Source organism: Oncorhynchus tshawytscha, linkage group LG14 (genome assembly GCF_018296145.1).
Source record: "Oncorhynchus tshawytscha isolate Ot180627B linkage group LG14, Otsh_v2.0, whole genome shotgun sequence".
NCBI lineage: Eukaryota > Metazoa > Chordata > Actinopteri > Salmoniformes > Salmonidae > Oncorhynchus > Oncorhynchus tshawytscha.
In genome coordinates this window covers 19,543,063-19,569,302 of record NC_056442.1, presented here as the reverse complement: position 1 = coordinate 19,569,302, position 26,240 = coordinate 19,543,063, and the positions used below count along the sequence as shown (strand labels likewise).

Below are 26,240 nucleotides of genomic sequence, written 5' to 3'. Positions count from 1 at the left end.
AGAGTTCAAACTAGTCGTTGACAGATTTTTAAAAAACATTTTATTTTAAATCTTTATTTAACTAATTCTTATATAGAACAAATTCTTATTTACAATGACGGCCTACAGGAGACCCCATAAGCTGTCCTAACAGTTAAGTGTTCTAATTCTCAGAGTAATAAAACTGACACTCTGAAAGCTTAACCAAGTGTATTCTTCCCAGAGGATCATTAGAGCTGCACTAGACACATGTTTCCACCACAACAAGTATATACACTCCAAGTTGGAGACAAAGTAATAGGGTAATGAATCATCATTTCTCCCTTAAGGGGATCTGACCTGACCTCAACCCCTCATTTTCCTAATCCACAGATGTCCATCCCTATCCCCTATAGCAATCCTGTGACTTCCTCCCGTCCACCTAGCACATTCCAAAGCCATCAACTTCTGATGTAAAACAGTTTCTAGGATAGCAAATGTTCCAAGTTTAACCCAGAATCCAACAAGAGTTACCAGTAGGTATCTTGATTACAGAAAGAGGCAAGTGGTTCCTGAGCCATAGACAGGCAATTGCTTTGGAGCTGTTAAAATAAATGTTTTTATCATTTCTATATGACGAACCCATTGGAATGGAAAAGGCACAACGCTCGCTCAACACTAAAACTGTACTTTCCCTAAACAGGTTTTAAAGAATGATGCTGAGGCCTTCAATGGCCTTCTTCAGAATAATCACAAAGTGAATGGACAAGTTCATATTAGGGCATGGGGAAGACAATTAAGGAGAAATCGTCAGCTGGTGGTGCTAGTGAGACATGTGGTAGACCATACAGGTCGGTACTCAGGGTTTGGGGTACTATGGTCAATGTCTCCACCTAGTGATGTAATACAGATGTGGAACCAGTAAAAAAACAGTAAAAAAAAACTATTGGAAAACTGGGCAAGCTTTTTTCCAACTACAGTAGGTGTAATTGATATAAAACCATCACGATATAATGCATGTTGAATATGTTGGGTATGGAAACTCAGCAAAAAGAAGAAAAGAAACGGACCTTTTTCAGGACCCTGTCTTTCAAAGATAATTTGTAAAAATCCAAATAACTTAACAGATCTTCATTATAAAAGGGTTTAAACGCCATTTCCCATGCTTGTTCAATGAACCACAAACAATTCATGAACATGCACCTGTGGAACGGTTGTTAAGACAGCTTACAGAAGGTAGGCAATTAAGGTCACAGTTATGAAAAGCCTCTTTAATGTCCTAAGTTCTCTATTGACTCTGAAAAACACCAAAAGAAAGATGCCCAGGGTCCCTGCTCATCTGCGTGACGGAGGCATGAGGACTGCAGATGTGGCCAGGGCAATAAATTGCAATGTCCGTACTGTGAGACGCCCAAGAAAGCGCTACAGGGAGACAGGACGGGAGTTGATCGTCCTCGCAGTGGCAGACCACGTCTAACAACACCTGCACAGGGTCGGTACATCACACCTGCGGGACAGGTACAGGATGGCAACAGCAACTGCCCGAGTTACACCAGGAATGCACAATCCCTCCATCAGTGAGAGAGGCAGGACTGAGGGCTTGTAGGCCTGTCCTCACCAGACATCACCGGCAACAACGTTGCCTATGGGCACAAATACACCTTCGCTGGACCAGACAGGACTGGCAAAAAGTGCTCTTCACTGAAGAGTCTCGGTTTTGTCTCACAGGGGTGATGGTCGGATTCAGTTATCATCGAAGGAATAGGCGTTACACCGAGGCCTGTACTCTGGAGCGGGATCGATTTGGAGGTGGAGGGTCCGTCATGGTCTGGGGCGGTGTGTCACAGCATCATCGGACTGAGCTTGTTGTCATTACAGGCAATCTCAACTCTATGCGTTACAGGGAAGACATACTCCACCCTCATGTGGTACCCTTCCTGCAGGCTCATCCTGACATGACCCTCCAGCATGACGATGCCACCAGCCATACTGCTCGTTCTGTGCGTGATTTCCTGCAAGACAGGAACGTCATTGCTCTGCCATGGCCAGCGAAGAGCCCGGATCTCAATCCCATTGAGCACGTCTGGGACCTGTTGGATCGGAGGGTGAGGGCTAGGGCCATTACCCCCAGAAATGTCCGGGAACTTGCAGGTGCCTTGGTGGAAGAGTGTGGTAACATCTCACAGCAAGAACTGGCAAATCTGGTGCAGTCCATGAGGAGGAGATGCACTGCAGTACTTAATGGGGCTGGTGGCCACACCAGATACTGACTTACTTTTGATTTTGACCCCCCCCCCCCTTTGTTCAGGGACACATTATTCAATTTCTGTTAGTCTCATGTCTGTGGAACTTGTTCAGTTTATGTCTCAGTTGTTACTTCAAAAGCTGAGACCCGATCACGTGATGGGCATTGGCTAATAAGAATTGAGAAATTTGGCAATTTTTTTTTTTTTTTTGAATGACGATTTGTAACACAACAAATACAATAATAGCACAACCAAAGATTAAAAACAGTCGCTTTCAATCGTGATTGCAATTGCTTTAAAACAACCTTATTATGTCATGATGTACAGTATATACTTTATATCCAATAGAAAGTAGTATACGGTTTTTATTCATCAACATCTTTGTGTTTCCGTCAATATAAAAAAAGGATAAAAAGACTAGATGGAGAAGATGTGCTCAAATATGCCCTCTGGTGTTTTAAATGAGTATTAACTGCAAGCGCTGCGACTCACCGACATATCACAACATACTGTTCACGAGACTTACAGTATGATTTCAAATGAGGAACCACTGTAGTCGTTAACGGAACAGCCTGAACATGTTATTTTTCAGCTCAGACGTACTCAAAAAGGCAGACAATGCAGCGTAGACAGCCTGCAGGCCTAGTGTTATTACTTTGTTCATATACTTTTGGGATGCATTCATTCAGGTCCACGATGCAGCCAGAAACAAACGGTTCAGTATGAATACGTGTACCGTTAAACCCCTAAGGGAACTCGTTTTTAAATTTTTTTTAACATCAATGGGATAGTCATTGTTAAGACCCGGAATGGACTGTACTTAAGTCTATGAAATGTGTGTGTGTTGGAGGGCAGTGAGTAATAACGCACCGTCTCTGAGACATCCTATCCTGTACATCATGGGCATCTTGATGACAAAGGCGAACAGGTCGTCGATGAAGGTGTTCAGTGCCTTGTAGGTGAGCATCCTCCATGGGAGGTGGGCCACGGACTTCATCTTATAGTTGATGAACAGCTGTGGCGTCATCGTGATGAAACCTGAGCCAAAATCACAAAGCAGACACCACGACGAATCAGATCAAAGAAACGATGAGCGTCGCACTTAGTCCGTCTCCGACAGTGTCACTTAGGGTCGAATATCACTTAGGATGTCAAATAATAAAGAGACATTTAGGAGAGAATGTGTTAACAAGGACAGACTATCAATAAGTATAGAACTACGGGTCAATAATGCTCGACTGTCTGCTCGGACAGACTGTCAATAGGGATCAGGCTATGTATAATGAGGATTAAGACGGCATAGACTCTCACTTGTCTTGGACTGTGCAACTGATATTTAGCGATTTGATCATCACAGGATAGAAAACGAGGAAAGGAGGATTTTCCAAGACCAGAAAAATAGGAATTCCTTGAGAAAAAAAAAATCAGACAACAAAAAATATGTATAATCCCATTTCTGAACAATGACCACCCGTGACTCACCAAAGGTTAACAAGAAGCCATAGAGCATGCCCAGTACGAATGAGTACCAGCCTTTGTGCTCTTGGTACAGCACACTGTAGACGGCATAGCACCCGAACAGAGGGTAGAGCAGCCATGACAGGTACTTGAACGCCATCTACGCAGAGGGAAGAGGACAGGACAAAAAACGTCAGTAGAAGTTTTGCCATTCTAGCGGTCAATAAAAGCCATTGTATTGTGTGTGGTGTTGACGCGTTTCCTTACGTCGTCGAAGACTTTGGTGGAGGACTGCACGTACGTGGACTTGTCTTTTATTGATAAGCGTGGGAGGATCCCGAACAACTTGTTCTCTCTGTCCAACTAAGGGGAAACCGACATCCAGATTAGCTAACAAACAGGGATTCATTTGTGCAACCCGAAAACAAGAGAAATACCTGTTCTCATCTCACCTTGACGTCCATGACCTTAGTGATCTTCCAGAAGTCGATGAGCAGGCCGATGAACACGCTGACCTGTTATGGGACACGAGCTGGGGATTAGAGAAGGGACCACTCTGCTCTAGTACAATGGTCATGAACGACATCCCTACAGAGCCTGTCAATGATGAATGACATTACAAAGGGTCTGGTGACAAGTCTTTGTTTTTTATATTTTTTTTATATACACACAAATGGAAAAACCCACTGACCTGCACCACGAAGTTGGTCTCATTGTCCAGGATGTAGAGCAGCACCACCAGGGACTGGAACACCCCGAAGATGATGGAGCGCACAGAGAGACCCTCCATGGACTGCCTGCTGTTCCAGAACTGGATGTCTAACACACACACACACACACACACACACACACACACACACCAGAATAGAAAGAACATTCAACCACACAAAATATATGTAATAGGCAGTTAAGCTGTGGGGAAAAAAAAGCACAGTGAGCTCACCATTCTTGAATGCCAGGAACTCGAAGACGCTGTGAACGATTGAGACCACAATGGTCACGCCCAGGAGGTAGGGGTTGGTTTCCAGCAGGGCCACCTAGAGACAACACAGTTCCTTAGCCATGGTTACCAGGGAAACAACATGGGGCCCAGACTCCGGGACCAGTTTGATTCTACGATGTGCTAAATTTGGAGGAGAAAAAGCAAAACAAAAATGTACGCCCTGCCCCAGCCTATGACCTCTAACCTTGACAGAGTCCTGGTCCTCGTCAGACTGCTCATAGGTGTCCTCTGGCAGGAAGTTCCACGGTGATCGGGCGTTCTGGGCAGCGTAGAGCTGCCAGCGCCACAGGGACAGCGGGCAGTAGGACAGGCGCAGAGGCAGTGACTGCAGGCTCTCATTGATGGGGTAGTAGTCTTTCTGCAGGTTCCAGTAGTCGTTGAAGTAGACGATAGGATAGTAGTCGCCGCTCACCGCGTCAAACTTCACATCTGTAGGGTTGTGGAGGGTAAAAAGAATGGGTTGAGAAAATGAGACGGAATAGAGCAGTAACTAAACAAAAAAAAGGTATTTCCCCTTTAGTTAGATATTTGTAAAGAAGCAGTAGATCTCAACCCTCCTAGTACGTGCTCTGGTCTGAACCACTGAGAAGCGTGAGAATAGGTTGGTAGAGCTTACGTTGGTCCAGTGGAGGTGGGACCGAGCCCTTGACCCAGGCTGTATGGTCATCCACCATGTTGATGGTGAGGTTAGGGTGCCAGTGGGAGATGATCTCCACTGGGCCGTGGCTCTCCGCTCGCTGGGGGAGGGGGAGAGGAACGGCAGTCAATCAATACGGTACGGACTTAGTTTACTGACCGAAAACAAAAATAGGGTCTATGCATCATGGTAAACACAGCCGACCTTGATCATCTCCGGGTCGGTCTCGGTCTCCCCCGTCAGCAGGTTCTTAGTCTTCACGAACTTCCTGCGTTTGAACTTGTTCAGCACTGAAAGAGTCAAAGAGGAAAACGTGAATCAAACCACTGACATACTACTTTGAAAAGGTGGGGGGTGGGGGGTCGGTTACTTACTCCGCGTGGCATGGACTGTCGCTAGCCGACGATACTGGCCCTTGCGTTTGGGGTCTGGGTGGAATCCAGTCTTTGTGAAATACACGTGGATGTAGAGGGAACCATTCATTTGCACCTTCTGTAGCACATCGGATCAGCGAAAGAGAAAGAGATTAGAAAATGGACATTCTTCCCTCACTTCTCCCTCCTGCTCCCTCACCTCTGGGATGTTCAGATCTATTGAGTGCTCATAGCAGCCGTCCCCATCTTCTCCAGTGTTCCAGTCTCCGTAGACCAGGTCTCTATGGAACCAGAACAGGGACTGTGTGTCGTTGAAGTCAGAGAACACCTCGTCCTGGGAGATGTACACATACAGGTCCTGAGGGCAAAAAGAAAACAGGTTATCACATATTCTTCATGTTATCTATTTCCATATTCTCCTATTGACTTGTTCTCAACCACTTTTGGTGGTTGCTTGCTGTGGCACAGCTTCTTTGTCCAGCAGTGTGAACTAATTACTGAGTGCAAGTCAACAAGCTAGCCAGGATAAAGCTCATCAACGGAGACAAGTTGTGCACACAACTCACCCAGAGAACTACCACTGAGCGGCAGGCACAGACCAAAAGGTCAACCAGGAAGTCAATAATGTCACATGACCTGGAGATAATCGCTTATGCAGAACGGTGTGAAAAGGCTGGTGTACCATGAGGCTTTCCTTGGGGAAAAGGTTTCGGCTGGGTAAATGCGGTGCCCCAGCTGGGGTACTGGGGTCTGGTGTAGAGGACCCTCTGCGGAACCAGCTACTGATGGCCCAGATGACAAAGATCCTGTAGAGGATGAGGAAAGAGAAGAAGAAAGTCAAGTAAGTCCAATTGAAACCAATTAAACTTTTAGTCAAATGTGTAAAAAGGTTGTTTTTTCTAAGTGGGGTGCTTGGAACCATAGAAATAGAATTACATTTCTATGATTGGGACCACCCAAATGACATCACCCCATTCAAGTTGAAATTTAAAACAGTTATGGTAAGGGTTAAATGCTAGGTTAGGGTTAAGGGTAGGGTAGTCCCAACGATCCCACTTAGCATCTACCATAAAGGGTGTGTGTCAAACAAAGGTTGAGATAAAGACGAGTGTTTTTATATATCTCTCTCTCTTTAGCATCAGATGTTGGAGAGGATTGATTCCAGTTCCTTGGTGTCCACGTCACCAACAAACTATCATGGTCCAAACACGCTAAGACAGTCATGAAGAGGGCACGACAATGCCTGTCGTGCCCTCTTCATGACTGTCTTAGAAACAGGAGACTGAAAAGATTTGGCATGGGTCCCCAGATCCTCAAAAAGTCCCACAGCTACATCATCGAGTGCCTCCTGACCGGTTGCATCACCACCTGGTATGGGAACTGCTCGGAATCCAACCTCAAGGCACTACAGAGGGTAGTGCGTACTAGAGGTCGACATGGACGATTAATTAGGGTCAATTTCAAGCTTTCATAACAATCGATAATCACGCGCCGAATACGTGAATGCAGCAAGGAGCCAAGGTAAGTTGCTAGCTAGCATTAAACTTATGTTATAATTTTTTTTTTTACATAATCACTAGTTAAACTAGTAATATCAACCATCATGTGTAGTTAACTAGCTTGTCCTGTGTTGCAAATAATCAATGTGGTGCCTGTTAATTTATCGAATCACAGCCTACTTCACCAAACTGGTGATGATTTAACAAGCGCATTTGTGGAAAAAAAAGCACTGTCGTTGCACCAATGTACCAAACCATAAACACCAATCCCTTTCTTAAAATCAATACACAAGTATATTTTTAAAACTTGGCACACTTCGTTAAGAAATGCAAGATAGCAGTAAATATTAACTCTGGGAATTGTGTCACTTCTCTTGTGTTCAGTGCAAGCAGAGTCAGGGTATATGCAGCAGTTTGGGCCGTCTGGCTCGTTGCGAACTGTGTGAAGACCATTTCTTCCTAACAAAGACCATAATTTGCCAGAATTTTACATAATTATGACATAACATTCAAGGTTGTGCAATGTAACAGCAATATTTAGACTTATACCATGACTTGACCGCTCGCATCGCATTTCAAGATAAATGTAGAAATCTATATTAATCAATTATTGCACCAACACTGCTCGCGCGCGCCAACGAGCATCTGCGTTGCCAAGGGCTAAAATAGAAGTCAGTTCTATTTGTGATGCAGATCGCACTGCAACTCCTGACTCTCCCATCTCCTCATTGGTTATACCCACGTGGGTGACTGAAAGACGAATGAGGGTGGTGGCGGAAATGCACCTAATTTATGAAAGTTGCCAATCGCAATATAAAGTCCAGAGAAGAAAAGGCCTGGGAGGAGAGATGACTGGAAACAATTCGGTTGACCGTTTTATGTGTGGATTAATTGGTCGGAGTTGAAGGACCGTGTGCATTTCAGGTAAAATAACAACTCAATGTTTATATCCCAAATTGGCTAGCAACAGCAAACTAGCTAAATAGGACAAATTAGCAAGCAAGTGCAAGCCAGCTGGCTAAATTGCCATAAATGTTTAATACTTTTCAACCCGTCCCCAAATTAATGTAATTGGTTCAGAGTTTGTTTTTATATTTCAACCTGAGTGCCGTGATCGCGTTTGGTGTGGGGGGATAAAATATGCATTTATGCACGATGGCACACGCGCGCAGCCGGTTTGGATTCCGCGTGCGCCATCGTGCACCTTGGTTTCTTATGATGCCAAGATTGAAGTCGTTGGCCATAATGCCAATTGTGACATCTGGAGGAAACCTTGCACCATCCCTATGGTGAAGCATGGTGGTGGCAACAACATGCAAAGGGATGTTTTTCAGCGGCAGGGAATGGGAGATCAGTCAGGATCGAGGGAAAGATGAACGGAGCAAAGTACAGAGAGGGTTCCTTGATGAAAACCTGCTCAGGACCTCAGACTGGGGCAAAGGTTCACTTTCCAACCACACAGACAACGCAGGAGTGGCTAGGGGAACAAGTCTCTGAATGTACTTGAGTGGCCCAGCAAGAGCCTGGACTTGAACCCGATCAAACATCTCTGGAGTGACCTGAAAATAGCTGTGCAGCGACACTCCCCATCCAACCTGACAGTGCTTGAGAGGATCTGCAGAGAAGAATGGGAGAAACTCCCCAAATACAGTTGGGCCAAGCTTGTAGCATCCATACCCAAGAATACTCCAGGCTGTAATTGCCGCCAAAGGTGCTTCAAATACTGAGTAAAGGGGTCTGAATACTTGTGTAAATGTGATATTTCAGTTTGATTTCTCAGTATGGGGTATTGTGTGTAGATTGATGAGCGAAAAAAAAAGATTTAATCAATTTTAGAATAAGGCTGTAGTGTAACAAAATATGGACAACGTAAAAGGGTCTGAATACTTTCCGTGCACACATTTCTGACCCACCTGAAGAGGACTCCCTTTATGACCGACCATGCGTTGGGTGGTGGAGCCGGCGGGGGCTGTGCAGGGTCCCCAACAGCAGTCTGTATGGCCTGGCCATCCACGGCTGCAGCAGCTCCATTGCTGCTCACCTACACACACACACACACACACATCAAATCAGTAGTGATGCACCGATATTAAATCTTTTGGCCGATACCGATATCCAATATTTTCCTCACCAAAAACGAAACGATACAAATAACCAATATTTAAACATTTTAGCGGCCTTTTCAGCATTCTAGTACGGTTAAATAGGCACTGCATCTCAGTGAAAGAGGCGTCACTAAAGTCCCTGGTTTTAATACAGGCAGTATCACATCCGGCCGTGATTGGGAGTCCCATAGGGCGGCACACAATTGGCACAGCTTCGTCCAGGCCATCATTGTAAATAAGAATTTGTTCTTAACTGACTTCCCTTGTTAAATAAAGGTTACACACAAATAAGTTATTGCTGGCATTTACGTATGTCCCCATTACCAGTAAAACAATCAAAACATATTTCTTTCACTTACTTACTATTCTGTTACGTTGTTCAATAATTTCAAAATTTTACATGGAGTTATTATGTCATACAGGTATGCACGGTAGCTTTGACATGGGTTTTTAACATCGCCGTTGAACTAGACATCGGCTGATACCGATGTTGCCATTTTTAGCTAATATCGGCCGATTCCGATATGTTCACCGCTATATTGTGCATCCCTATCAATCAGGGATCCTAAGATGGGTTTCCATCCACTAGCGGAATATCCATCAAAAAGATAGGCACAGGAGTGTTTCCATCAAACTGGCTTGTTACAGATGAAAAGCTGTGCGATGACATAAAAAAACACCTTCTGCACATCAGTTTTTTATTCAGTTAATGGAAACTTAAGTTCAATGCGATTCCATCGGTTGTCACAAAAACTGTTTCTATCAAATAGCAATCTTGCCCAATCTCGTCTTGGTGCATGTTCTCTGGACAACACTGATAAAGTGGAATGTAGGGTGCAAAATGTAAATTTAAAAAAGCCATTTCAATAGCTAGGCAAAAGATTTATGCAAATATTCTCTGCATTAACAAAATATGTGCATTTTCCCACCAGAGACGTTTTCCCCCTCAAATTAACTAGTTGTGCATGATGACGTAGTGCACAACTTCTGTGCTTAAATTCTTACGTACCGTATAAAAAAATACAAGTTAAAATGAGTTTCCTTTGCATTTTCAACTCTACTGATGGTTAAATGTTGCGTTATATAGCAAGTGCCCACTCTGGTATTGGCGCGTGCGCTATAGCCAACAGCTCGCAGATATAGTGCGGGTATATCCTGCACGAGATGATTATGGGCAAAAGAGCAAGTTTATTTTTTTTACATTTATGGACAAAAGAGCAAGTTCATTTTTAATTTGTCATACGGTAGCCATCATGTCACTAGAATAAGGCCCTCGATATTTATTGTAAAGGAGCATCAAGCTCATCACCTTGCACTTTCACCACCACCCGCTGAAGTTCATTATTTATTTAGCTGAAGTGCGTGGTTTTCCGAATCATTGTGGCAGGACCACAACTCGTTTACTTCGATATGATGGTTATTATATAAATTTTTGTGCATAAACAAAGTTGTTTCCACTGCCATTTCTTTCATAAAACATTTTACAGACAAGAAGATCTCAACATGTCTAACGAACAAAATGTCTGTCGTAGGGATGCAAATGTTGGTACATTTTGCAGCCAACTAACTGACCCTCATTAACCGGTCAACAACCTACATTTTTTCCCCAAACAGTAAAATGACGTAACCAACAGAAAGTGCACAATTTGCTGGTTTGGGTAAGTGTCCTTCAGTAGCGTTTGGACACCACGTACATTACCACTCATCACCGCTGCCCCGTCGTAGGTTTGTGCAACCAGCTTCTCGACATTTTAGTGGCCAACACCAGTTTTGTCCACCTCCACAAACCTCTCACACACACACTGTTGTCTGGCAACATGTAGCGCAGCACTATTACCATCTGTGATTTACAGGAGACGTCAGTGGTCTCGTCTGCCTGTACAGACGCAAAAGGAGTCTCAGACACCTCCTTAGTTATAGCTTCTCTGTACACTGCATACATACAACCCCCAAATTTGTTTTGGATTGTGCTAGATGTACCCTTTTGGTTGGTTGTCATAATGCCTTTGTAGCCTGTAATCTCCTTCACCCATGCTCTCAAAAATACTCCGGAAACGGCCTGGGTTCAAGGAGACGGTAGACTCGTAATTTTTATTTAACCAGGTAAAACCCATTGAGGTTAAAAAAAAACAATTTTGAGGGCGAGCTGGCAAGAAGGCGAAACAGGTTAATAGCAGCGTGTGCATAAAACATTACAGAAAAATACAGAATACACACAAAATACAAAGTGTCACAAGTTAAAGATACAATTGAAGATTAGAAACTGCAGTTGTGAAACAGTGTTGTCGATCAGTCTTAAAAACAGACAAGGACACTAACTCCACTACCTTTAAAATCTCCTAAAGCATGTTCCAAGATGAAGGCGCATTATGGGAAAAATATTTCCTCCCGTTCATCTTAGTTCTAGCCCGGAACAGATACAAAGGGAGTTGTCCCATCAACGCTTTGTACACAAAAGTGTACCAGTGCTATCACCTCCTGGTGGAGAGAGAGGTCCATTGCACCATAGCATACAAATCACAGTGATGGTGAGTGATCTAGCGTTTGTAATACATCTTATTATGTATTATGTACCCCGATGGGTGTTCCTGGGCAGCTTCAATGTGGTGCTCTTATTCTTCTCACTTTGCTTGGTGAGGTAGATTGCTGCTATAACTTGATGACCCTTAACATACCTAACCATTTCCTTGGCTGTCTTGTAGTGTGTATCCATTGTTTTCAGTGCCATGATGTCCTTGAAGAGCAGATTCAATGCATGAGCAGCACAGACAATGGGTGTAATGTGAGGGTAGGACTCCTCCACTTAAGACCAAACAGCCTTCATGTTTGCAGCATTGTCTGTCACCAGTGCAAATACCTTCTGTGGTCCAAGGTCATTGATGACTACCTTCAGCTCACCTGCAACGTAGGGACTGGTGTGTCTGTTGTCCCTTGTGTCTGTGCTATTGTAGAATACTAGTTGAGGGGTGGAGATGAAGTTAATTATTCCTTGCCCACCCATCAGAGGTGATTGCAATACAGTCTGCTTTCTCAATGATTTGCGTGACCTTCACTTGAACTCTGTTGAACTCTGCATCCAGCAAATGAGTAGATAAATCATGTCTGGTTGGAGGGGTGTATGCTGGGCAAAGAACATTCAGAAATCTCTTCCAATAGACATTGCCTGTGAGCATCAGCGCTGAACCAGTTGCATACACAGCTCGAGCAAGACATTCATCAGCTTTTCTCTGCCTACATTCCTCCATTGAGTCAAAAAAACATCTGATTCCAGGAGAACCATGAGCTGTTGCTATCGATTATGTGTCCAATTCATCATTTTCACCTCGAATAGAAGTAGAGGGACTTTGTCAGATAGTGCCCGTGGCATTTGCCTGTAAAGGTTATAAAAACATTTGTAAAAAATGTAAATAAATTAAAATACTATTCCACGTACAGATAAAGTTAGGCAGTTAGATTAAACAACTCCTTTCTAAGATATATATATTTTTAATTAAACATGTATGGAAACAGATGAATTAACACTCAGTTAGCAGGCTCAAGCAAGCTAAAAACCCACATGGTAGCAAAGACTAACTAGCAGAAATTGTTAAGTTAGAAATCATTGACACACACTTTGCTGTAGACTACTATTTACTAGTTAACAAAAAAATCATGTGTCATAAAATATATTCAAACCACCCAGTATTGTAATCAAAACGTACCAGAAAGCATGTAGTCCTTGGCTCAGGTAGTGTAGTAGTGTGGGCTCAATAGCATCTCATTAGTGTGTAAAATATGTGATGGAAGAATGCGCTGTGCATGCAGAGGGTTGCAATTCCATTGAATTGGGGATAGTTTAACCAAAATATGCCACAAAATCTAGAATTGCCTTCTGTGTATTCCACAAAAAAAAGGTTCACTGTTATAAGCTTACTTAAAAAAAAATAAGAATTTAAGCAAAATACCCAGGCTTAACTCCCCATGGAAATTTTCCCGGAAAGCTTCCGAGCCTTCGCAACACTATTTCTATCCTAAAAACATGGGGCTCAAAACAGGTGGTGGCTCTGTCGCCACAGAGCTTCATACAGTCAAAAGTCTCTATGGTCTATTATTTAACATGCAACTGCTGTAATGAAGCAGCTAATAAAACGTATTTTTAAAACATTTGCCAAAACGCAAATCACGGGAATTTGATTTGAACATGAGAGAAATGCTGATTAATGGCATGAGGAAGTCTAAAATAATTGCCTCCACGTTTCTATGTATGGATTTCCGCAATGCTACTTTGAAGCAAGGTAAGACATGACTCATTATTTGAAGTAAAATTTTCAGGTTTCAAACGAATATACTGCCGCTCAAATTCAAATTGCAAAGTGGTGAGTGACGCTCTGATTGTCTTCTTACCATTGACTAAGGTTATAGCCTACGCACTCGAATGGGAGGCGTGCTTTTATTACGAGTTGAGATCGAGAAAGAAAAAAAAGCTCATTTTAAAACCGTGGCCATCAAAGCTAAACAATTCTAGATGCACTTGGCTGACAAAAGCACGTTTCTCATCAGTGCAGGCTTTTTGACAGGTGATCGACTATTCCTCTCCTCAAACTAGCCTCGGTATGCATGACGACAAACGAAAATACACACGCCAATTTAATTCCACTAAATTATGCAAATTCACCTATATCATGACAGGCCAAAAGTATTTTCAGCAGCTAACCGTTTAATGTTTCATCTCCCTAGGCTGTCGGCATTTATAAAATTGTATTGAATCTTCCTGTTTCCATCACAGCTGTCGTGATTTTGCTTGCATAAAAACTGTGGATGGAAACGTGGTTACAGACAAAATTCACCCATGTCTGGTGAATTTTGTTTTGTCGACTGTAGGACATTTTACCCAGAATTTCCCAGTTTCCATGAACACTATAAGAAAAGATTTTTGATTTTCCAGCATCAACTAAATTTGACCTAAAGCGAGCAAGAGAAAAAAAATAAGACCCAAACCAGGGTGACGAAAGTAGCACTTCGGGGGGTTATCCAGTCTGGGACTCATTTCAAGAGCCACCAATGAATTACGCGAGTCACTTATAAAGAAAGTGATTCCCTGAGGTTTGTCAATGGTTTACACTGCATTAATGTTCCCCTGAAAGTCTACTATTAGGACCCATGATGATGTAGCTACTTTGATAGGATTCGACATGTAAGCAAAACCTGTCTAATTAAGTTGTATGGTTTGGAGTGAGTGCAGCATGAAGGAAGCATTGCAAGCCAAGAACATGTCAGTCAGAAAGCCCAAGCAGGGGTGCATTGTTGCCCAGTGAAACAAAAGACAAGCATATGCCAAGTCACAAGACAGGCCCCACTATCTGAAAATCTCCCCTGCATGTCACCAACACAAAAAGGGATGGACAGCAAAGCCTCTAAGAACAAACTGCATTGACAGTCATAAAGGTTTCAGTCAACACAGTGACCACCATGGCCTAAGAGGCTGAAGCTAAACAGTGCTGCATGAGTGTTTTTGAGTGAAGGCAGCAGTTTCCTTATGATGTTAACTGACTGGAATGATTTCATTATCTGTGGCAGATGCTCCGTTTTGTTCCAGAGGGCACCCCAAGATTACACAGGATCCAAAATCCAACTGTTATTTTCCCAGTAAGAAGTAATCCTTACAACTCACATTGTCAACTGGGGTTAACATTTTACCCACTACTAAATTCTGCCAATGGGACACAGAGTAAAAGCTTCAAAACAACCAATGGCTTTGCCTACTGCTATGAGAGGCAACACAGCCCTTTATCTGTCAATCTTTCATGGAGGGAATCGAAAGACAGCTGCTGCCTTGGCTCCTGTAGCATTCCTCATTGGTGAGATGTGAGTGACAGTATAAGTGATAAGAGGACCAAACTGGTTATTATGAGTGGGAGATACTCGTGAATGCAGTGGATAATCAACTAGAAGTATCTGCGCAAACAAGCCATGAGGACCTTAGAGAACACCACTCTGAAGGCTAGCATGGTAAGAGGGCCTCTAGTGGATGCGTTTGAAGTTGATTTAATAACTGAACACACCTATCAAATCAGGAGGCTTGTTGAGACACAGCAAGAAATTACCCCCCCCCCCCTCCTCTTTTTATTTTTTACATGCGTAGTCTCCCAGTGAAAGCAAATGTCACACGAACCAAAAATTAGTAATTGATCCGATCTGTTCAGAAGGGGATGACAGTCCCGTGGCATGCATGTGCACGGATGTTTGACCGAAGTCAACATTAGCTTGCTAACTGATGAGTAGTGACTAGCTTGCTAGCTAGTTAGCTAATAACTAACCAGAATATCCAACCCGCTTGCTTACAGATGCACTAGGGTCAGACAGGCTCACCGTGTAAATTGTTTAGATTATCCGGCGTCTCACTTGGAAAACATACCCCAATTCAGGGATGATAAATGCTTTGTACTTCGAATTGTCCCATTATCCCAACTGTTACAGGAGAAGATTGAATGACAGTTATCAGTACCCACAGCAGCCATTATGGAATGGCATGTCGCCTTGAACAACAAAGAAGCGGATTGGCTGACACTGCAATTCCAAAATGGCTGCCATGGCTTGAGGATGAAAAGAGCAGTTTTCCAGAAAAACAGCCTGGTCTCAGACTAGACGTAACATAGTAATTGTACATCCAGGACACCCAAATTAGTAGATTTTACATTTGGTATGGTTACAAAAGACATACAAATTAATGTAGGGTGGTTGGTTGGGCGTTTAACGCAAATGTCTAGCAACCCAAAGGTTGCAAGTTCAAATCACAGACAACCAAAGCATTTTTTAGCAACTTTAACTACTTTGCATGTTACCTTACTCTTTTAGCTAACCCTTCCAGCAAACCTCTCGGTGTAACAGTTTGGATATTGGGACAAATCGGAATACAACACATTTCTCATCCCTGGATTGAGGTATGTTTCCCGAGCCATATTTTGCGCCAGCTCCGCCGTGTCTTAATCTATACATGAATCCCGTCTGACCCTAGTACAGCTGTAAGCATGCGGTCGGATCTACTTGCTAGCTAATAAGATGCAACATCCATAACTAAGTAGTTAACGAACCAAAATCTAGAAAACACAGATGTTCGATCATTCTCAGCGCCGGGCTGTGATTCGTTTAGCACTCAGTTGATAGTGATAGGCAGCAGACTAGCCTAGTCTACCAAGTAATAACTTTAGTCCATTAAAAAAGGAAGTGCGATTAAAGGTAATGATTGACAAATGATTCTGCTAACGAACGTTGGCTAGGCTGACGAAATATCATCGCCAGTCTAGCTAGCCACTCTTGTAGCTAACTAGCTAGGTTAAAACGGGCTAACCCAATCATCCACTGTCATGACATGATCTGTTACCCCAAGTACCGACCTCATTATTTTGATCAGAAATATGGTTGTCGGTTTATCAGAAAATAACTAACTTGCAAGATGCTATAACAAACGCACCGTGAAAGGCAGGGGGACGTTTATAAACCGACCGGCATTGACAGCGTCAAAAAGCTCGCGTGTGAAACGATCACACTTCAATAGCAATGTCTGCAGTGCCATTCACTGCTCGAGTTAACCATATGCCGATATTGGTACGTTCACACATTGACGACAGTCATACAATTTAATTCATTTTTACCTCGCCGTTGGCTTGCGGAGAAGCTTCGGTCTCCTGCGACGCCATCTTCGCTGTCTCTGTCGCACACCGCTGGCAATGAAACCGAAGTTCTCGCGTGAGCTCAGATAGGTACATCTACAACGTGACGTTTTTTTTGCAAAGAAGCAAGTCGTCCCATGTTGGCATGAAGACATCAGAGTGCCTTCCTTATTTCTCTATTTGCAGCAGTCCCCTCTTTTAAACAATAGAGGAGACAGCTGCTTGTTATATCTGCTACATTCTCTTTACTGTATGTTCAGTGGTATGTTGTGCTTACTGTATTTGTGCCTGTTGTAAACCCAGGGGTGTAAAGTACCTTTGTAAAAAATACTTTGAAGTATTACTTAAGTCGTTTGGGGGGGGGGGTGTGTGTGTATCTGCACCCTGCTACGTATTTTGTTTGCCTACTTTTACTTCATTAAATTTCTAAAGCAAATTACTTTTTACACCATACATTTCCCTGACACTCAAAAGTACTCTTTATGTTTTTACAGAAATATTGTCAAATTCACCCACTTATCAAGAGAACATCCCGGGTTATCCCTACTGCCTCTGTTCTGACTCATTTAACACAAATGCTTCCTTTGTAAATTATGTTGGAATGTGCCCCTGGCTATCTAAATAAATACAAACCAAGAAAATTGTGCTGTCTGGTTTACTTAATATAAGGAATTTGAAATGATTTATACTTTTACTTCTGATACTTAAGTATATTTTAGCAATTCAATTGACTTATGATACTTTTTATTTCACCTTTATTTAACCAGGTAGGCAAGTTGAGAACAAGTTCTAATTTACAATTGCGACCTGGCCAAGATAAAGCAAAGCAGTTCGACACATACAACGACACAGTTACACATGGAGTAAAACAAACATACAGTCAATAATACAGTATAAACAAGTTTATATACGATGTGAGCAAATGAGGTGAGATAAGGGAGGTAAAGGCAAAAAAAAGGCCATGGTGGCAAAGTAAATACAATATAGCAAGTAAAACACTGGAATGGTAGATTTGCAGTGGAAGAATGTGCAAAGTAGAAATAAAAATAATGGGGTGCAAAGGAACTAAATAAATAAATAAATACAGTAGGGAAAGAGGTAGTTGTTTGGGCTAAATTATAGGTGGGCTATGTACAGGTGCAGTAATCTGTGAGCTGCTCTGACAGTTGGTGCTTAAACCTAGTGAGGGAGAAGTGTTTCCAGTTTCAGAGATTTTTGTAGTTTGTTCCAGTCATTGGCAGCAGAGAACTGGAAGGAGAGGCGGCCAAAGAAAGAATTGGTTTTGGGGGTGACCAGAGAGATATACCTGCTGGAGCGCGTGCTACAGGTGGGTGATCCTATGGTGACCAGCGAGCTGAGATAAGGGGGGACTTTACCTAGCAGGGTCTTGTAGATGATACTTAAGTATATTTAAAACCAAATACTTTTGACTTTTACTCAAATAGTATTTTACTGAGAGACTTTCAATTTTACTTCAGTCATTTTCTATTAAAATCAAATCTAATTTGATTGGTCACATACACATATTTAGCAGATGTTATTGCGGGTGTAGCGAAATGTTTGTGTTCCTAGCTCCAACAGTGCAGTAATATCTAACAATTCATAAAAATACTAATCAAAAATCTAAATCAAATAATGGAGTAAATATGTAAATATTATGATGAGCAATGTCAGAGTGGCATTGACTCAACTACAGTGGAATAGAATACAGTATATCAAATCAAATCTAACTTTGTCACATGCACCGAATACAACAAGTGTAGACTTTACCGTGAAATGCTTACTTACAAGCCCTTAACCAACGTATATACATATGAAATGAGTAAAGCAGTATGTAAACATTATTAAAGTGACTAGTGATTCCACGTCTATGTATATAGGGCAGCAGTCTCTAAGGTGCAGGGTTGAGTAACCAGGTGGTAGCCGACTAGTGATGGCTATTTAACAGTCTGATGGCCTTTAGATAGAAGCTGTTTTTCAGTCTCTCGGTCCCAGCTTTGATGCACCTGTACTGACCTCGCCTTCTGGACGGTAGCGGGTTGAACAGGCCATGGCTTGGGTGGTTGATGTCCTTGATGATCTTTTTGGCCTCCCTGTGACATCATGTGCTGTAGGTGTCCTGGAGAGTAGGCAGTGTGCCCTCGGTGATGCCTCTGGAGAGCTCTGTGGTTGCGGGCAGTGCAGTACCAGGCGGTGATACAGCCCAACAGGATGCTCTCAAATGTGCATCTGTAAAGGTTCGTGAGGGTCTTAGGGGCCAAGCCAAATTTCTTAAGCGCCTTCTGCACCACACTGCCTGTGTGGGTGGACCATTTCAGATTGTTGGTGATGTGTATGCAGAGTAACTTGAAGCTTTTCACCTTCTCCACTCTGGTCCCGTCGGTGTGGATAGGGACGTGCTCTCTCTGCTGTTTCCTGAAGACCATAATCAGGGAGAGGTTATTTTCCTGGCACCACTCCGTCAGGGCCCTCACCTCCCTGTAGGCTGCCATTTTCGGAGAGGCCTACAACTGTTATGTTGTCTGCAAACTTGATAATATAGTTGGGAGGCATGTGTGGCCACGCAGTCATGGGTGAACAGAGAGTACAGGAGGCTGAACACGCACCCTTGTGGGGCCTGTGTTTCGTCAGCGAAGTGGAGGTGTTGTGTTCTACCTTCACCACCTGGGGCGGCCCATCAGGAAGTCCAGGACCCAGTTGCACAGGGTGGGGTTCAGACCCAGGACCCCAAGCATAATGAGCTTGGAGGGTACTATGGTGTTGAAGGCTGAGCAAAAGTCAATGAGCAGGTATCAAGTATGACAATTGGGTACTTTTACAACCACTGACCATATTCCTTCCGTCAGTGCTTCACTGTTCAGTTTCCTGTGCAGTGTCCCACTGCAACCTGACAGTTTCGGGATAAGTGTGATGAAGTCCTTAACCCCTGCCTAGACTAGAGATCTCGTCTAACTCTCTTTTCGCCATGCATGAGGTACTTTATTTTTGTCCTACTAATGGTGAATCAGAGTAAGAATCGCTAAAATACACCTTGAGCATCACATCTGCTGGTATGTTTATTTTACTTTATTGTGCATTAGATACCATTGCACTTTGGCACATCAAAAATAACACCAGCACCTTTGAGATTTCATAAGAACAGATTGCAATTTATGGACCAATCAGGGCCTGTCAATTGCTGACAAGGTCAGAGGAAAAAAATACAATTAAAATAAAAAAGGAATGCATGAATTATTTGCTTTTATATTCAGTTTCTCTTCCAAAACTGGCTCAGTTACATGCACGACTTAACAAATGACAGATCACATGCTTTCATGAGTCAAACTCTGAAGTGGCGATGAGGAGCAGTACAATGAAGTTCAGTAGAAACACAGATAAGATATCTCATCCATCTGAAAAGTGACTTGTCAGCTGAGCTCTAGGTTTGAACTGCATGCTGTCTATGTGCATAACTGGTGTTCAGCCATTTGAAGTGTTGGAGCGTTAGAAGCAGTTTAACATTTTCCAGAATCTAGAACAGGGACATGACACACAAAAACAAAGGGCTTTATGGTACAATAACCATTGAACAGATATTCAAATAAACTGTCACTAGTCAGTGCAACTAGATATTTTGTTGTAGTGTGAATTCTTGCATTCCAAAGCATGGGATTTATTTTATAAAGTTTAACAGAACTATGGCTTGGATAATTCACATTGTGATGCTTTTTATGACTGCCTATTATTCAATTTGAATCTAGGATGTGATGGGCAATTCAGGTTCAACTCAAAATTCAGAGGACATCAATTTAGGAACGCTTGCATTCTAAAGCCACTGGATCAAATGAACTAGTAGGACCACCTGGTTATCATTTACATGAAATACATCCAACAATGTAGTTGTAACAAGGCATCAAAGACTTTGTACTTTAATTCAAGAGCTTTTCTCAACTCTGCTCATTCAATAGCCAGTAAATGCCACAAAATAAAGATGCAGTCCTGGATTTTAAAGAAATTCATAAAATATGGCACAAATTGGATTTGTAACAGATGAATTTTAAAATACACCTCAAACAATTTTCCAAATTCATATCACACAAAATTAATGACAATACACAAAAAAACAGGGACCAGTTTTGACTCAGGAGCACCACTTTCAAAACTACTGTGAAATTACTTATGTAAACAAGGTATTTCTGTTCAATAAATTTGCAAACATTTCCAAAAACCTGTTTTCTCTTCACCATTATGGGGTATTGTGTGTAGATTGTTGAGGAAAATGTTTAATTTAATCCATTTTAAAATAAGGCTGAAAAATTCAAGGAGTCTGAATACTTTCTTTATGCACTGTACATGTACAGATTGAAAAAAAAAAAAAAAAAAAAGATTTTTATTTGGAACCCAACAGTCTGCTCTGATATAGAATGCCAGTGAAGAATATTAGTAGTCGTTCTCCATCTTGGAACAACTCATCATTGAGCAGTGTAATTGAGTGGGGACAGTGGGTACTTCTGAAGGGAAGGTGATGCATAAGAGGACCACTTCATACCCTCCGACAGAGTTCACATGAAACATTGACTAGGTTAGATCCTCCCATGGCGGTTTACTCACGTTCTGCACTGAATTTCTATTCTGATTTCAAACACCTACACTAGATTTGGTCCTAGGCGATACTGCCTCCTTACCCAGTTGCAGCTCTCTATAGTCCAACCCATACCTCCCTGACCAGCGCAAAACAAAATAAAGTTAATCGCAATGACACTGTCCCTCGCCCCGGGTTCGTAGTCGGACTGGAGGTCAAAGTTGAACCTTGGTTGAACCCATCTGCCCACACCCTTTGACTGGGTGACAGCATCACAGTTCTACATCTCATCCAGACCGTAGTCTTCCTCTGGGAAGTCCCCCACGGTCACTGTCAGGGGCCTGACAAACGCACCGTACTTGTTCTCACATTCAAAGTATCGCTTCTCCTTCACACTAAGGAAAGAGAGAGAAGAGACATCAAGTACATTTCATGCGGTCTGCACAACTCCATAAGTCTAATACAAGAAATACACTTCATGATGCAAGGTAGTTCTTAACAGTGAACATTCTCAGACACCATGTGATGTCACAAAAATTATGCCAGTTGCCCTCACCTGCCATCATGTTTCCCAAGAGGCTCGTCATACTTCACTCCCACCCAATGACCCGGCTTGAAATCTACTGTACCTGCAAGACAGAAAATAAGTGTTTTCTGTTGGAATAAGGAGTGCCTTAAGTATTCATACCCCTTGACTTATTCCACATTTTGTTGTGTTGCAGTAGGTTTAACTAAAAACTAACTAGGCCACTAAGGAACATTCACTGTCTTGGTAAGCAGCTCCAGTGTAGATTTGGCCTTGTGTAATAGGGTTTTGTCCGGCTGAAACGTGAATTAAGCTCCCAGTGTCTGGTGGAAAGCAGACAACCTAATTTTCCTCCAGGATTTTGCCTGTGCTTAGCTCCATTAAGTTTATTTTTTTAATCCTAAAAAACTCCCTAGTCCTTAACAATTACAAGCATACCCATAACATACCCACTATGCTTGAAAATATGGAGAGTGGTACTCAGTAATGTGTTGTATTCGATTTGCCCCAAACATAACACTTTGTATTCAGGACAACTTATTATTTGACATAAGTTTTTGACAAACTTATTTAGGCTTGCCATAAAGACATTTCAGCTTTTATATTTTGATTAATTTCAAAACATTTCTAAAAACAATTCCACTGACAATATGGGGTAGGCCAGTGACATTTTTAAATTAAAAAAATTATAATAATCCATTTTAAATTCAGGCTGTAACAACAATTGTGGTGTGAACACTTTCTGAAGTCTCAATTCTATTTAAGGGTCTCGCTCTCCCTTTCCTGTGGATATCTTATCTCCACCTCCTACCGCCAAAAGGACCAACAGCATGTACAACCAGTACAGTAGTTGGAAATACATTATTCAACCCTCTGGCTTGTAGAGACTATTGCATCTTTTTAGGGTGACTTCAGTCAGACTGATAATCCACGGAGTAACCATGGTAACAGTGTTTAGACAAGCCTAAATCCTGTTGTGGAAAATAAGCTTCAACCTCACTCACCAACATACATAACGGTGCCAATCTTGGTGGGTAGCCCAACAACCTGCACTTGGCATCGGTTGCCGACGCCGATTGCAGCAGCAGCAGCCTCCTCCTCGGCCTCACGAGCTGCAAGCTCGGCCTCCTTTTTAGCTGTCTCTTCTTCATTGAAGCGACCAACGCGTTGCTTCTTCATGAATGACCTTACAGAATCTGAGGAGGAAATATGGACAATCCATTTTGAAATCCCCATATTACAATGGTAATAGTTAGCCACTCAATCATTACGTACGTAATGTACTGAGGAAAGGTTTTTGCCATGTAACCTCAAAATGAAAGGTAACACAGGATGTAGATGAGAGCAATTATCACTAGTTATCTTGTGGCACTCGAAAGTGGCAAATGGCTCTCAACAAGTCTTTTCTTCACTGCCTCCGATTCAATTTCAAATGTACGCTTTAGCTATGAATGATGGATGATGGTGCAAGCTCACAGTACCTGTCCTCTTCTCATAGACCTCATCTGGAATCTCAAATTTCTCCACTTTAGACAGATCACTGAACTCTCCGCTCTCGGCTCCACTGCGGTCAATCACCTAAGCACACAGAATTCACCATCATCCTGACTCAGCATATTGAATTAAAAAAATAACAGAATGGCTCAGTCATCGTACAGGTGCCAGTCAGTTTCTGCTTTTAACCAACTGGTCACTGTTTAGCCCAACAAGACAAGTATGGCAAGGCAACAATATAACCTTGTCGAATGTAGAAAGAGGCTTGGCAATCAAGCTAGCAGAGTCATGCTGTGGTCAGCAATCTTGTGAGCATTGAAATCACTTGTGGATTAAGAGACCCTATCAACAGATCTAACATCTTACACAACTCCAGTGTGAATAAAGGTAAACAGGGGACACACCATCTGAGCAGTGTTTGAGCACAGAAGTACATACGTGAATTTTGCAGTCATCGTCCACAGGGTAGGAACCTAGCAGGGCCTCGTTGTCATCCAGTTTCTGCATGAACTTGTCAGTGGTACTGAAAAGCTGCAGTTCCATGCTGGAGGCCGGGGTACCCACAACCATCTCCAATTTACCCTAGAGGGAAAAAAAATAGAAACCGAGAAACTGCATCACATGGCCACAGGCTGTGCTACGCCTGTGGTCTTAGTGTCTGCAGTGCAGAGGGGCAATTGCTACATCATTAAGATTCAGAGGCCCGAAGGACAAATGACCAACTTACCTTGAATTCGGCGATGGTGATTCCCCTGTTATATCGTTTATTCACCTCGAACGAACTGATGGTACTGGTCAGCCGCACAGACACTGTGGGATTGGTGATGACCGTCACGCCACCGTCCATTTTCAAGCTTTCGTTTCGCCGGTGTTTAACTTATTCAAGCAACAACGAACACTGCATAAATTACAAATAACAGTTAGTCAGTTAACATTCTTAACCTAAATAAATAGTACACAACAGTTGAAAATGGCTTTCAACACGGCTAGTCAGATACAAAGTCCACATTTTAGAAAAGGAGAACTAGCTAGCTACAGTAGCTAGCTAGCATGCACGCAGCAAACTAAACAAAGTTAGCTAGCTAACGTGAGTCCTTCCAGCTTGGTCGCACACAAATATTTACCTGTCCTTCTGCACTTTTCTTGACGATCTCTATAAATAAGTAGCTACTATCAAATAACTGGGTGTTTTTAGACTAAATCAATCCAGGGAACATGTGCTGTAATCTCAGTGAACCGACGGGAGAAGGGTGGCTGGCGGATGTGTTGTTCACTTCAAACGACACCACCCACAGATCCTGCTTACGCCCAGTTCTGGAACCTTCTACCCGCCCACAACCGCAGGGAACCAGTCATGTCATTAAAATGTAGGGTGTGTATTTTAGGTTGACCAATGGGTAGCACATTTCTAAGATGCCGTAACAGAAAGAAAGGCTTTGGGATGCCTACGTAGGCACGTCAATCATGTTGATAGAAGTGGCCTTTCATGATTAGTAACCAATCATCAATGTAGGAATCAATGCGGGGTTTTACGTGAAAGTGCCACGCCCAAATGATAGAAGTATCAATTGTATCCACATAGTGGCGCTATAAGCCCAAATGTTTAGTTTTGTAACAAAGTCATGCAATGTTAGCTACATCGTTACAAACAACATTGAAATGCGATGAGAGCAAATAAAATTGTGCATTGAAATATTTTGAAGTTAATCTATTGATTGATTGAATTAATATATATATCTCATGTGCAGAATAATTTGATTCTTTGCTAAGGTGTTAACTGCTCTATGACATATTAATCACAGTGAGAAACCTTACCTTTGAAAAGTTATTACCAGGCCCTGCCTTTGACATATAATGGTTGTCTACTCCAATATCTATTCATGGATGTGTGAGTGGGAAATAAACAGATCAGACAGGAACATAAAATAACATCTGTGCATCAAATTAGAATTTTGGGCTGAGAGTGGGAGTTTGAGGGCTTGTATGGTCAGAAAAGACAAGATCAAAGAAAGGAGTATGGGGTGCAGCCAGAAGCCAGACCGCCTCCCCACTACCTCCACCCCTAGAGGAAAAGTTTACCATTCCTGTTTCAAGTTGAGATAGGGGTGTTTGGCCTTGCCTCATCACACTCTGTCTGTCTGCACATCCAGGTGTACGTGCTGTAAAACACTCTCTGTCACACACACACATACCATCTCTCTCACTTGGTCACACTCTTCATTCTCCAGGGAACTCATTATCATACACACAATCATCTGCATTTGCCGCCGACACAACACTGACAACGATGAGACAGCCTATAGGGAGGAGGTCAGAGACCTGGCCGTGTGGTGCCAGGATAACAACCTCTCCTTCGACGTGATCAAGACAAAGGAGATGATTGTGGACTACAGGAAAAGGAGGATTGAGCACGCCCCCCATTCTCATCGACGGGGCTGTAGTGGAGCAGGTTGAGAACTTCAAGTTCCTTGGTGTCCACATCACCAACAATCTATCCCGGTCCAAGCCCGCCAATATAAAGGGCACAAAGCGTGACCCAGATGCAGACACGGGAGGCAGATTTGAGTCTTTGATATTTATTACATCCAAAAGGGGTAGGCAAGAGAATGGTCGTGGACAGGCAAAAGGTAAAAACCAGTTCAGTCCAGGAGGTACAGTGTAGCGGGCAGGCTCGAGGTCAGGGCAGGCAGAATGGTCAGGCAGGGGGGTACAGAATCCAGAAAACAGGCA

General features: G+C 42.7%; 2 protein-coding genes across 2 annotated transcripts in view; both read right to left on the bottom strand.

The window, feature by feature from the left end:
* The window catches only part of LOC112266747 (cleft lip and palate transmembrane protein 1 homolog), a 23,685-nt gene extending 6,654 nt beyond the window's left edge, over positions 1-17,031 (bottom strand). The window contains exons 1-14 of the mRNA XM_024444513.2: positions 16,912-17,031; positions 9,089-9,216; positions 6,359-6,482; positions 5,876-6,034; positions 5,677-5,794; positions 5,507-5,592; positions 5,282-5,402; positions 4,850-5,094; positions 4,606-4,699; positions 4,354-4,481; positions 4,115-4,177; positions 3,930-4,025; positions 3,687-3,822; positions 3,075-3,242 (exon numbers count right to left, since the gene is read on the bottom strand). Coding sequence (XP_024300281.1) covers positions 3,075-3,242; positions 3,687-3,822; positions 3,930-4,025; positions 4,115-4,177; positions 4,354-4,481; positions 4,606-4,699; positions 4,850-5,094; positions 5,282-5,402; positions 5,507-5,592; positions 5,677-5,794; positions 5,876-6,034; positions 6,359-6,482; positions 9,089-9,216; positions 16,912-17,025 — 1,780 coding nt within the window. The 5' untranslated portion in view covers positions 17,026-17,031. The remainder of the gene's footprint in view (positions 1-3,074; positions 3,243-3,686; positions 3,823-3,929; positions 4,026-4,114; positions 4,178-4,353; positions 4,482-4,605; positions 4,700-4,849; positions 5,095-5,281; positions 5,403-5,506; positions 5,593-5,676; positions 5,795-5,875; positions 6,035-6,358; positions 6,483-9,088; positions 9,217-16,911) is intronic.
* A 4,222-nt stretch (positions 17,032-21,253) lies between these two features.
* Positions 21,254-24,800, bottom strand: tbcb (tubulin folding cofactor B). The gene is made up of 7 exons (XM_024444512.2): positions 24,635-24,800; positions 24,238-24,408; positions 23,949-24,092; positions 23,498-23,594; positions 23,021-23,212; positions 22,047-22,119; positions 21,254-21,885 (listed from the first exon to the last, which is right to left on the bottom strand). Exons 2-7 carry the CDS (start codon positions 24,355-24,357, stop codon positions 21,771-21,773), a joined length of 741 nt encoding a protein of 246 aa, XP_024300280.1. The 5' UTR covers positions 24,358-24,408; positions 24,635-24,800; the 3' UTR covers positions 21,254-21,770.
* Between the last annotated feature and the right edge of the window lie 1,440 nt (positions 24,801-26,240).